The 13409-nt window shown below is 40.0% G+C and overlaps 1 protein-coding gene across 1 annotated transcript in view; it reads left to right on the top strand.

Annotated features, from left to right (window-relative positions):
- Nucleotides 1–2344: 2344 nt before the first annotated feature.
- Nucleotides 2345–13409, top strand: part of LOC311278133 (adenylate cyclase 9) — a 67464-nt gene continuing 56399 nt past the window's right edge. Inside the window, exon 1 of the mRNA XM_084388740.1 lies at nucleotides 2345–5611. Within this exon, the coding sequence (XP_084244866.1) occupies nucleotides 3799–5611 (1813 nt within the window). The 5' untranslated portion in view covers nucleotides 2345–3798. The remainder of the gene's footprint in view (nucleotides 5612–13409) is intronic.

Here is a 13409-nt window from a genome sequence, read left to right on the forward strand (position 1 = left end):
GTCACACTCACACATACAGATCGTAGACTGAAGTTTGCCTTGCACTCAGATGTGATTGGAGAAGAGGTCTGGAAGCTGCATTGCAGCAGCTCGGGGTCGGTCGTGACTCCAGCTCAAAGGGAGGTGTGCAAGTGCACTGTAACGGGGGACTGGGTAACATGTTCAAGGGAATGGTGTTTCTCAAGGCTGTTTCTCAAGATTTCAATCATTGTAAATGAATCTCATAACGGAAAGATAGAAACAGATGTTTTATTGGGGGAATCTCACGAATAGATGTCTGGGTCATATTTCACCCCAAAACAAACTTTATATTTTGGTAAATTAAATCTATTTTTAAAACCATTATTTGTTTTGCACTGTGACATTAATTTTAGCAATGCAATAATTTGTACACCTTTTTTTATTTATTTAAATCAATATAAAGGCAGCACAACAAATATCAAATACATGATATAAATACTTCACAATTGAAATTAAAGAAAACGATATATATTTAAGATATGTATATGAAGACTTCAGATGCATAAAACTCTAAGTCCGTCTGACATTTTTCTTTTAAATGTGCATTTTTATGTTTTTAAGTGACATTTTTGAAAATAAGGCATTTCAATAACTGACTAGCAGTCTTTTCATTGCCATTAAAGTGAATTACTGAAACTAAACATAGGAGCCTAATAAAAAATAGAAAAAAGAAAAATGTCATATGGACTTTTTTGCATCTGAAGTCTTCATATATCACATTACAGTTATAAGCATAAGATTTATTTTATTTTATTTTTTGTCTATTGAGGGAGAAAATGTATTTAATTGTCATTGAAAATCCTGATCCAACATGGTCCACTTTAATAATGGTCCTAAATTATGGTCCTTCATTTTCTTCAAGGAAAATATTAGTTAATTTTTCTCTGTTGATTTTGGGATGAAATACAACCTGGACATGTTCTTAAGAGGTTTGTGTGGATTAAGAATTCCATGACATTCTTTAATTTTCCAAAGATGTTTTTCCCCCCAGAGTATAATTTACACTACTAAGAAGGATCAGTGTACTTCTGTGATAAACCTGCACGACCTGGTCTGCTCTAGGGACACACAGCTGCAGTTCTCCGGGGAATTCCTTTGAAACAGTCTTCAGAAGGTTTTTACGCATCTTAACCACACGCTGGCTTCCAAAACAACATAATCACTTTGATTCAGCCACAGCCACTGCTGTGCCGTGTGAGGACAACACGGAAACCAAGCAAAGAGACTCCATTAATTAAAACATGCAGATTAAAGACTTATGGTTTATTTTGGGAATAATTTCATAAACTGGGATCAACATTTAATTACAAAATTGGTGGATTTGGTGATTATTACAGAAAACATTGTGGAAAATGTTTAATAAACCCCTTGGCGCAAGCAGAGCTGACCTGAAATCAATCAATCTGTCTGTCCATCCATCCATCCATCCATCCATCTATCTATCTATCTATCTATCTATCTATCTATCTATCTATCTATCTATCTATCTATCTATCTATCTATCTATCTGTCTGTCTGTCTGTCTGTCTATCTATCTGTCTGTCTGTCTTCTGTCTATCTATCTATCTATCTATCTATCTATCTATCTATCTATCTATCTGTCTGTCTGTCTGTCTTCTGTCTATCTATCTATCTGTCTGTCTATCTATCTGTCTGTCTATCTGTCTGTCTGTCTGTCTGTCTGTCTATCTGTCTGTCTGTCTATCTATCTATCTATCTATCTATCTGTCTGTCTGTCTGTCTGTCTGTCTGTCTATCTATCTATCTATCTATCTATCTATCTATCTATCTATCTGTCTATCTATCTATCTATCTATCTATCTATCTATCTATCTATCTATCTATCTGTCTGTCTGTCTGTCTGTCTGTCTATCTATCTATCTATCTATCTATCTATCTATCTATCTATCTATCTATCTATCTATCTATCTATCTATCTATCTGTCTGTCTATCTGTCTGTCTGTCTGTCTGTCTGTCTGTCTGTCTATCAAATAAACAATAAAAAGCAACACACAGACATAAGATAAGATTTAACGTGTTTATGTCTAGAAGTGTCAACGCTAAATTGGTCTGGATGATTTCATATTGCTCTCAATATGACAGCTGTGTCCCCCCTTTCCTGCATTACACGTCAAATTGATTGGAACCCCCCACCCCCTTTTCTTTTGACAGCTCTCGGTGACGCGCTCGGACGCGAACACTGCGGTTTGAGAACAGCCCACCTCCATATGAATGCGTGCTCGCCTCCCTTCTGTTGTTCTCAGTCCGGAGCGTGCACGCACACGCACGCGTTTATCCCCACCTCTAAATGTATTTCCAGCGTCTGTTGGATTTGCACAGACACCGCTTCGGATTGCGAATACAGATGGAGATCTTCCTGATGTCTGATGGCCACCGGCGCACCCGAGCCGCGCGAGAGCACACAAGTCAACTATGATACGCGCGAGACACTGGCATGTGTCAGGACCGCCAAGCTGAGCTCTGATGGGGAAATTTGAGGAACCGGCTGAGAAAGAGATTTGTTTGGATATCACAGGAAAAGCTGCCCGTTAGTCCTGAAGAGAAACCAAATAGGCACTTTAGCACTGCGAGTCTTTGGAGAGAGAGAAGTGCAGACTTTCTGCCTCTGTAAAATAAATGGAAACTTAACTGAATTCTGACCAACAAGGTGAATCCATTCTTCATTTGAACCACTGAAGTTTTACATGCACTGACATAAATGGCTTAAGATGATTTCAAGCAGCCTAACCTGAAATAAAACCGAAGTGTTTTGAGACTAAAGAAATGTACTGGACATTTAGTCATTTATGCACCTTGAATTATACGTTTTTGTGGCGTTAATCCATATGTGCAATCTTCATGATTTTTAATCCCGCTAATTCGGAATAGAAGCGCCCGCAAGATCCTGGGAGATAAGAACTGGGAACTCAGGAAAGGTCGGTGCTACAGGCAAGGAAAGAGAAACTAGATGATTTTTTTCCAAATGTGTTTTATGTTTTTGACAGTAGTGACGCTGTTGTGCCCTTTATGTCCGCTTGACATGACGCGGAGTCCCCACTGGACACGTATTCTGAATCTAAAGAACAAAAGAGGGGGGAAGGTTTATCTTTAGAAAACCGGTTTATTTTTTCTTGCGTAGTGAATGATGTTGAAACAAATCATGTTTTTTTTTTTTTTTTTTTTTTGGACACGTGGGCTGATCTGAGATACTCCTCTCCTTCTTGCAGTTTGACTTTTTGAATGTTTGTGTATTTCATCAAGGGTTTTTGGACTTTATTATGCATGGACTGTGGTGGATATGAGAAATGCCATGACTTACTTAAAGCATGCATGCTGACAGTCCTTTAAATGGCTCATTTATAGTGAAAATGGTGCATTTGGCGTCAGAATGGAGTTAAGAAGTTCCCCAAGGAGTCAAAGCAAACAGTGCTTGACCTGAGCCTTCATTTTTTTGTGGTGTTATTATGTAACTTTGATTAACTAGTGGAAGAAAATTTTGATTCACTTGTAGTAAGTCGAAAGATTCCATGCATTTTGGATAAACCTCTCTAAACCCATGTGCGTCAAGAAGAACAGAAAAAAAGAGGAATGCGCTATTGACGTCATGAGGTGAAATAACCGAACTTAAAATCCTGGAACTGTCTAAATGCATGAGTAAACCATTTGCCATCTAGACGTCAGAGTTGTTTGACTCAAATTACTTGATTCTTTTTCCATTCGAGCACCTTTTTTTTTTGTTGCATTTATCCCAGCTCGACTCTGATCTGAACAGTATCATGGCTTCTCCTCAACACCAACATCTGCTGTATCACAACAGCGAAGTAAGCTGTGAGTCCAGTGGTGATGGTGCTGTGTCTGTGCGTATCAGCAGCACCAAACCGCACAAACAACAGCGTGGGAGTCTGGGCGCCAGCGCCATGTGTAGTATCATTGGGGGCTCCAAACATGGCAAGTACAGTATTTCCTCCAGCTGTAGCTCGGGCGAATCTACCATCCGCAAGCCGGTGATCAAAGGCCTCAGGTCTCAGAGGAAGATGCCGCAGCTGTTTGAGAGGTCGGCTGGACACTTCTGGAACCCCAAGTTCGACTCGAACATTCTGGAGGAAGCATGCCGCGAGCGCTGCTTCCCTCAGACGCAAAGACGTTTCCGCTGTGTGTTGTTTTACATGGCGGCCGCCAGCCTCCTCTGGGGGTTGTTCTTCATCGCTAATGCTAACCGATGTGAACAGACTGCCTTCTTATTGCCCACGGCCTCCTTCCTACTCCTCTGTTCTGTCCTGTTCGTCTTCACGTTCACCCGCTTCTACACCCACTGCTACAATCAAGCCTCACTGTTGCTCATTGTAGTGACATTTGCCCTCACTCTTGCACCTCAGATCCAAACGTCAGGCTTTAGTGACTTTAATGTGCCTCCTTTGAAGGATGAAGATGATGCAGGCGACTTCAGTGGCGCCGAGGATAAAAACCTGACGTTTGAAGCCACCCGCAGTGGAGGTCCAGTAGCCCCCTGTTTGTCCCCAGTTGGCACCTTCTCTCTAGGCATGGAGGTGCTTTCATTGCTCTACAGTTTCCTCCATGTCCGTCTTTACGCTTCATTACTGCTAGGCCTGCTCTACTCTGTGCTTTTTGAGACGCTTGGCTGGATGCACTTGATTCAAGCCAATGGATGGAGAAATTCCACTGAGGAACATTTGGAAACACTCTACTGGCTGATCCCTGGAAGAGCCATTTTGCATGTCTGCGCCCACATCATTGGTATTCACCTTTTCATTATGTCTGAAGTGCGTTCACGCAGCACGTTCCTCAAGGTCGGCCAAGCCATCATGCATGGGAAAGACTTGGAGGTCGAAAAGGCCCTGAAGGAGCGGATGATTCACTCGGTGATGCCTCGTAGGGTGGCGGATGAGCTTATGAAACAGGGCGATGACGAGAATGACAATTCGGTTAAGCGCTACTCGACGGGAGCGGCTATTGCGGGTGCCTCCAGCCCTAAGAGCACCAAACGCAAGAAGACCTCGATACCTCGGGGTCAGATCATCTTTCGGCCTTTCAACATGAAACGCATGGAGCCGGTCAGCATCCTGTTCGCCGACATTGTGGGATTCACCAAGATGAGTGCCAACAAGTCGGCGCATGCCCTGGTGGGACTCCTCAACGACTTATTCGGACGCTTCGATCACCTGTGCGAGCTCACATGCTGCGAGAAGATCAGCACTCTGGGAGACTGTTACTATTGTGTGGCCGGTTGTCCCGAGCCTCGAGAGGACCATGCTTACTGCTGCGTGGAGATGGGGCTTGGGATGATCCAGGCCATTGAGCAGTTCTGTCAAGAGAAAAAGGAAATGGTCAACATGCGTGTCGGCGTCCACACGGGCACCGTGCTCTGCGGGATCCTTGGCATGAAACGCTTTAAATTTGATGTCTGGTCCAATGATGTCAACTTAGCCAATCTCATGGAGCAGTTGGGTGTCGCCGGGAAGGTTCACCTGTCGGAAGCCACAGACAAGTTCTTGGATGACAGCTACTTGCGAGAAGACGGCCGAGTCACAGAAAGGATCGGACCAAGTGTGGTTGCAGATCAGCTTAAAGGTAAGATATGCATGTCAGATGTTCTAATGACTAATATGATGTACATGAGCATGCAAAGATGTTGCCTTGCTTAGCACTGTGCTTGATCTTTGTTGCGAAACCGTGCCTCGGAGGACTGAGTGTGACACGTTTGGCTCATCTGGCTGTTAAAACTTTCTAAGCTGCTTTGAAACTCTCTTCAGTCTGTGTATTGTCAGTGTCCGTAGGGTCTACTTGTCAAAGTGTTTTGTTGAATCTTTGCCTCTACAGTTTCTGTGACATATTAAGTTATTGAAGCAGATCTTTTTGTCATGCTGTCTAGCCATTTCTGCAGCCTTTAGGAAGAGATTCATTTTGGTTATTTGTACAGTAATTTTTTTCTTGGAAAAGGCCTGTCATTTATTATGTTTTCTGCTCAGTGGTCAACAAAGCAAAATTTGCATTTGCAAATAGCAATTTAGCTACATTTTCTGCTGCCTGGTCGTGTCAGTGCATTCAGTGCAGTCTTGTAATACAATTTTGTTGGTATTTTCTTTTTTTTTACCCTTAAATTAAAATTCTGTCACCATTCACTAACCCTCTTGTTGTTTCAAACCTGTATGAGTTTCTTTCTTCTGCAAAACACAAAAGAGATATTTTTTACCTTTGTTGAGAGAGAGAGAGAGAGAGAGAGAGAGAGAGAGAGAGAGAGAGAGAGAGAGAGAGAGAGAGAATGAATGCCTGATAAATAGCCATGCAGGTTTGAAACAACATTTTTGGGCGAACTGCCCCTTTAATGGCTGGTCATCCATCAGGAAGAGATTCATGGTGGAGGTTTGTAGAATCATTTTGTCTTGCAAAAGATCTGTAAAAAGATCTGTATCCTGATTTAATGAGCTTTCTAATGAGCAATCACAAAGACAAATTAGCAACCTTTTTTTGCAGGGTAATAAGGTTAGCATGCAAGCTACATTTGTACATTTGTTTCAGTTGCATATTTACATTTTCAAGCATTTGTGTGCTAATCTCTTCTTTCACTTAATGGCTGGCAACCTCTCTTATATCAAGTATTGGATTCTCACAAGTTCCAAAGCATCGACATTTGTATAAATGTGGCAGAAAGCTGGCATTTTTTACATAATTTCCTTATGCAAATGCTTCCTTCTTTGCGTTAATTATACTTGAGCTCAAGCAAAAGCCAATAATTGGACACAGAGTGATGCATTTTCCTAGCCGAATAGAATATAAATGTCCCAGTGTGTTATTAATCCTTTCAGGTCATAATTATAGTTACTTAATAGATCCTATTCATTTAATGAGGAACGCCAGACCTTATTAATATGGAAAATGGAATTCACATTTTGACAGTATTGATAACAGGTTTCTAACATCGAGTGGCTAAACCTTAAGATTAGCAAAGTGGCTCTTGTCCTTTACTCCTGCAGATTGGATTAAAGTCTTCACATATTCATTTTTTTCATGAATATGAAATACATGAAATATTCATAAGTCATTGTCACTGAAATAGCCTTTAATGCTGGGCTTAGATTATACAATATCAGCAACAATCTGTTTGTGCAAATGGGACATAAGAATCGATAGTTTTATCTCGTATAGTGTGTCATAGTGAATGACAACCGATGCCGTGTCTGCGACGCTTCACAACAGAAACTCTAGCATGTTTTATTTTTTTCGGTCCTCTACAATGGGTTCTTTCACATCTGTGACATTGACTAATTGGAGCACAGAAGCTCTTGCGTAAACAGCTTTCAAACATGCGAAACGAAAGAGAGACGATGATATTGGTGTTGTTAGAAGAAACTATTTTGGAAAGATTAATGGAGCGATGGCAACAATACTCCAGAATTTATGATGTTTCTTTGAGTTACTACTATGACTGAGTGAAAAAAGATAAACGCTGGTGAACGATAGCAAAACCGCTTCAGCAACCCGACGAGTACTGGAATTAGCATTAGACTAGTACAACCATTGTTTGTTTACGCTCTTGTTTTCGGAAGTCAGTCGCTAGTTCCGCCTTCTCGATGACACCATGCATGTTGTTAAAGACGGCAAGCAATGATTGGTCAGGAAGCAACGTGTAGTCTGAGATGTTTCTTGTCCACGACACCTCAAGAGTTTAGGGGCCCTATTTTAACGATATAAGCGCATGGTCTAAAGCGCAGAACGCAAGTGCACTTAGGGCGTGTCTGAATCCACTTTTGCAAGTTTAACTACGGGAAAAATGGTCGGCGCCCCCGGTGCATGGTCTAGAAGAGTTGTGCCTATTCTCTTAATGAGTAATTTGTGTGTTTTGGGCGTAACGTGCAATAAACCAATTAGAGTCTCATCTCCCATTCCCTTTAAAAGCCAGTTGCACTCGCGCCATGGTGGATTCGCTGTTTACATGGTGGAATTTGCAAACTGAACGCTTCTCAAGCGAGGAAACGGATCAGCTCGTGCGCGAGGTTAAAGTGTAAGCAGATTATCTACGGGACCAAGTGTGGACCCGCCTATTGGCGCATATTACTAACGCGCTCTTTAAATAAAAATAAAAAAAGATTGCGTCATTGACTTTAGACCAAGTTTTTGTTGGTCAATGGCACAGTCTATTTCAGTTGCCTCAAATTGCAACGCGCCAACAATGCGCCTGAAAACTCTTTGTTTTCAGACCAGCAGCCCATGGGCGCACAGATGAGCGCATATGCATTTGCTATTTAAGCAGGACGTGAAAATGATAACTCTGTTGGCTAAAACTAGCAAAAAATGCCTGCCGCCGCATTGTGCCTAGTACGTGATAGGGCCATATGAGTGAAAAACTCATAATCTGACACAGTGACTATCGCAACAGATAAAAACATTGTGTAGTCTGAAGCCGGCATAAGGAAACACACATCAAAAACCAACCCAGGATTTTTGACATCTTTATCTGCCGTGCTTGAATCTAAGCGCTGAAGGATCCCAAACGGCTGTTTGTTGAGTGGATATAATCACTTGGCGAAACTGAAATCGCTGTGCCAGAACAAATCTCCGTGCTGTCACTGCATCCTCATGCGGTAGCAGTCGCGTGCGTCCAGCAGGTCCTGCGGGTCAACTGGAAATGATGCCGCATCTGTCGCCCTTGAGAGTCTCGCTTCATTTTGCTAGCGTTGCTTGCCAGCACTCCCCCTCAATCAGACAGGATTTGAGTCTCTTGAGGAACCAAGCTTCTTTTTTTTTTACCCCGTCATTCCTTCAGCCTTCATTTAAAAGGGTAAAATGGCCTCCTTAAGACGGTCCCATGGCACCTGTTTCTGAATATCTGTCAGTTCCTCTCTCAGTTTATCTCCTTCATTCTCTATTTTGTGTGCCACTCTGTACTGTAGTCTTTCCAGTGGATGGTTATGCTCTTAGGTTTTTTTTCTTCTTCTTTCAATTTCATGACTCAGAACGGTACAGCAAGGGCAAGTGTAACATTGCATAACAACCTTTCTTTATCAAACACCACTGAACTCTCTGTTGAATTCTCTGCATCTCATTTCACACGGTTTAACACACGCTGTACCCGCGGCCTGAAGCTTTAATATATGACTTCCTCTCTTTAATCATCAACAAAATGATTAAAGGGGCGACATTCTTTTCCTCATATCTTATATTTAGTTGATTGCCCCTCTTCAGGCGTTTACCCTTTTTTCCCCCTCTCATTCACTGGCTGAAAGCTTAATTTTCCCACTCCGGAGAGTATTTAGTCCAGTGCCCAGGATTTATATTTCCCTCATGGATTTACAGGCCCATTGAATGAGCTCTCCGTCAAGCGAGTCTTCGACTCCAGACCGGCAAAAATCTTCCAGCTGCTCGCAGTAGCTGCGTAAATCAGGGAAACAAAGTAGCGAGCTTGTGTGGAAACCTGGCAGATCCGAGAATGGAGACTGTCCAGGTCTCGAGTAAATCACACCGACCTGGACGCTAATCACAAAACTACAGTCTCCCTTTAGACGCTGATGTTCTTTTGGATTGAACATGTGTTTAAATGAAAGCATTGGCGCTGATGCTCTGCTCACTTTCGGAGCAAGTTGTTTCAATTTAATGGTGAAATCAAGCTGCGGAAACCAACAAAGAAACAGCACACCTGGGTCATTCCCACTGTGCAGTGCGTGTTCATGTCTCTGTGAAGTCAAGCCATGAAACCAAGACAACATCAAATCTAAATTGGGGTTTTGCAGCTTTTAGCCCTTGTGTGTTAGGGTCGACTAATAACTAGTTGCTTATTAGCATGCATATTACTTGGAGATTGGTTGTTTATTGGTACTTATGAAGCACATATTAATGCCTTATTCTGCATGACCATATTCTACATCCCTTAATCCAGCCCAATATGTAAACTAAACAACTACCATACTAACTATTAATAAGGAGTAATTAGGAGTTTATTGAGGCAAAAGTTGTAGTTAATAGTGAGAATTGGACCCTAATCTAAAGTGTGACCTATTACATTACATTACATTGAAAAAAATATTAAACTTTTACAATGATGGAAAATATATAAGTAACTTTTTAACACATTTCACTGCTTTATATGCTAATAGCCTGCTAAAAGACCAAATTAACTTTATATATTTTTCCCACTTCTGGGAAAATTTACCATATATAGAAATCTCATATAGTTTTCTTTTATCACAATATTATAATCCATCTAACATGGAAAAACTTGGAAATGTTTTTAAGAACCCCCCCCCCCCCCCCCCCCCCATGTCCCCAAATATCTGCTTCCATCCTGTTTCCCCCCCCAGTCTTTTGTAAATTCAAACAAAAGCCCACTAATGACATCATCCTCCAGGAAGTGACATCATTTTGGTGGGAAAACAATAGCAGTGTTTATTAGCAATGCATTTTCATGAATGAGTTGTCTCACTATAAAACATCCAAGTTTGTTATTATAATTAGATACAATTCTTTAACTGAGCAAACAAACTTCTCTTTCTTTTACATTTTTAAGACTTGCAGAGGTTACTGCATAACAGGAACAACCCACCTCTAATAGGAAACATGAATGCTAGGAAAACGGATTTGAAGTAAATGGAGAGGGAATGATAAATGTGTACTTATTTAGTCGCCTCAAGTGCACTAGTCAAGAAAAACAATATCCTGACCTCACACACTCTAGCTCTGAAATATTGTATTGCTTGCAAGCCACGAATAAGTCACTGTCGTTTCCACAATGCCGTCTGGTACACGTCCAATAAACCACAGTCTGCTTTATAAATAGCAAAAATAAGAATAGTCATAACTGTTGCTCTGGATAAACATCACTCTTAGAAGAAAAGGTTATATATAGAAGCTAAAATGGTTCTTATATGGAATTTGATCATTTGATGGATTTAGTTTTAACTAATTAATTTAGATTTTAAATAATTCAATGTTATGAATTAAACAGCTCGTAAACATACTTTATTACTAGAAAAGATTAAAATATAACCTGATGAACATGAAATTATTATGCCATCATTTAAGATATTTCTTCTTATATAGAACCTTTGTGGCATAAGGGTTTCTTTAAGACTGAGTCAAGAACCTAGGGTTCTAACCCCAATGAAGCTCTCTTCCTAAGAGTGAAGACCAAGGCATCGCCCAAGTGAGGAGGAGGAGGCCCGAGCGAAAACAAGTGCATTTTGGGGGCGATTTCTGAGAGATTAAAGCGTTTAATAAAATAACCTCTTAGCACAAGTGTTCTTGAGTGTATCTTTGTGTCTTTCACATCCCGTACCCTCTGGCACTTCCGACTTCCCACTGTGCGAGTGTGTGCTCGCGTTTGTGTGTGTGTGTGTGTGTGTGTGCTCGCAGGCCCCTGTTGTGTGGAGTGTTCATTTGAGTGGAAATGGAGGCTATTTTTGGCCATTTCCCTGGAAAGGACCTGACTGTGCCCTGTCCTCCCGTGGTTTCGGAGAACGATGCCACCTCCCTTAACGTCGGGCTATGCAAACGGTCGTTTTGTCAGGCATTTCAATTTCCACCGAAGAGAGAATATGGGTCATATCTTTGTGGCCTACAATTTTTCATGTGAACTCAGTTTGAAGTAGGTTGTGATTGTTCTTCTAGTTAGCTTGGTTATTTTCAGAGTATAGCTTTTGCAGCAACAAGCTGCTTTTCCAAAAAATTCTTCCCTCTTTCGCATGTTTGCTTTGGGAAGTCCATTTTAGTGAATTGGTCCATTTATATGGAACATTTTTGCCAATAAATGATTTATGAATCAAATAAAAAGTTCTGTGATATTCTCAATGTGGTTGTGAAAATCTTTGTTTTGTTTTTAGCACTATAGTGCTAAAAACAAAACAAAGCTTATAAGCTATGTTTTATAAGCTAAGCTTATAAGCTAAGCTTATAAGCTATGTACAGTTTTGCTGGTTTTACTGGTTGTATTGGTGTACATTTCTTTTCTTTTTTTCTTTGTGCTGCTTTAAATGCTGTCACCTCAACTGAGCTACTTTTCGTATTGTAGTGTGGAACAATTTTATTCATAATTTTACTGAAAGTAGTTAAACTGTATGAGTAGCTTGTTAAAAGACAGTTTGGTTGCGGAAAAGTTAAATGCGGTTGTTCTTCTGTAAGTTTTTTAGCTTGGTTTAATTAGTTGCATTTATTGTAAATGTAATGTATGTATGTTAATCATTTTGATTGCTATCACAGTGTTGTTGTGAAACAGTTAAATGCTGTTTTTCTTCACTAAGTTTTTATATAAATGTCGATTTTCCAAAGTTTCCAAAGCCACATAGCATTTTCACTGGCCACAATTTTGTTGTGAAAAATAAATAAATGCAGGTGTATTGTAAATGTTTTAACTAATCTAGGCCTGTCACTAACGATTATTTTGGTAATCGAGTAATCCTATAATTATTTTGACGATTAATCGAGTAATCAGATAATATTTTTTGTGGTAATAGGCGAACAATAGCCTTTAAAATGTCTTAAAATGCATATATAAAAACAATGACGCTCAAATAAAGTATCAGAAGCAAGTATCAAGGTTCAACAAGCGTAATCAACTCATGCACATTATGTATAACAAATGCCTGCAGAGGGCGACAGCAGCCTGTGATGATTGTTGTTACACTTTAGAGCATGATTAAATCCTTGTTTAATATTGTTGAATATTAATAAATGCCGACTTAATCTTTAATATTTTGCCACTTCTTTACGATAGAAATGCAACAGCCACTGTAATTTCTTGAACAAGAACATGTGCACATCAAAACATGCAAACTCAGACTGAGGGTTTAAACTTTTATTTTGAAATCGTTGTGAACAACAGTGGCATATGTGACCCTGGACCACAAAACCAGTCACATGGGTCTTTTTTATTTTTTTTATTGAGATTTATATATTATCTACAAGTTGAATAAATAAGATTTCCATTGATGTATGGCTTGTTAGGATAGGACAATATTTGGCCGAGATACAACTATTTGAACATCTGGAATCTGAGGGTGCAAAAAAATCTAAACATTGAGAAAATCTCCTTTAAAGTTGTCCATATGTTCACGATTGTGATGCATTCACTCACAAAAATAAATATTTTATATATTTACAGTAGGAAATGTACAACATATCTTCATAGGACATGATCTTTACTTATTATCCTAATAATTTTTGGCATAAAATATATATATTTTTTTTTTACCCATACAATGTATTGTTGGCTATTGCCAAAAATATACCCGTGCGACTTATGACTGGTTTTGTGATCCAGGGTCACATATTTAGAAACATATTGATGTATTCTCCTGTGTTGGTGTAGGTTTATAAATTATTTACATTACAAATCTGGTGAAATGGCAGACGTTGCAACGTTCCCCGATGAACTTTTAAG

The sequence above is a fragment of the Rutilus rutilus genome (genome assembly GCF_951802725.1).
Source record: "Rutilus rutilus genome assembly, chromosome: 1".
Classification (NCBI taxonomy): Eukaryota; Metazoa; Chordata; class Actinopteri; order Cypriniformes; family Leuciscidae; genus Rutilus; species Rutilus rutilus.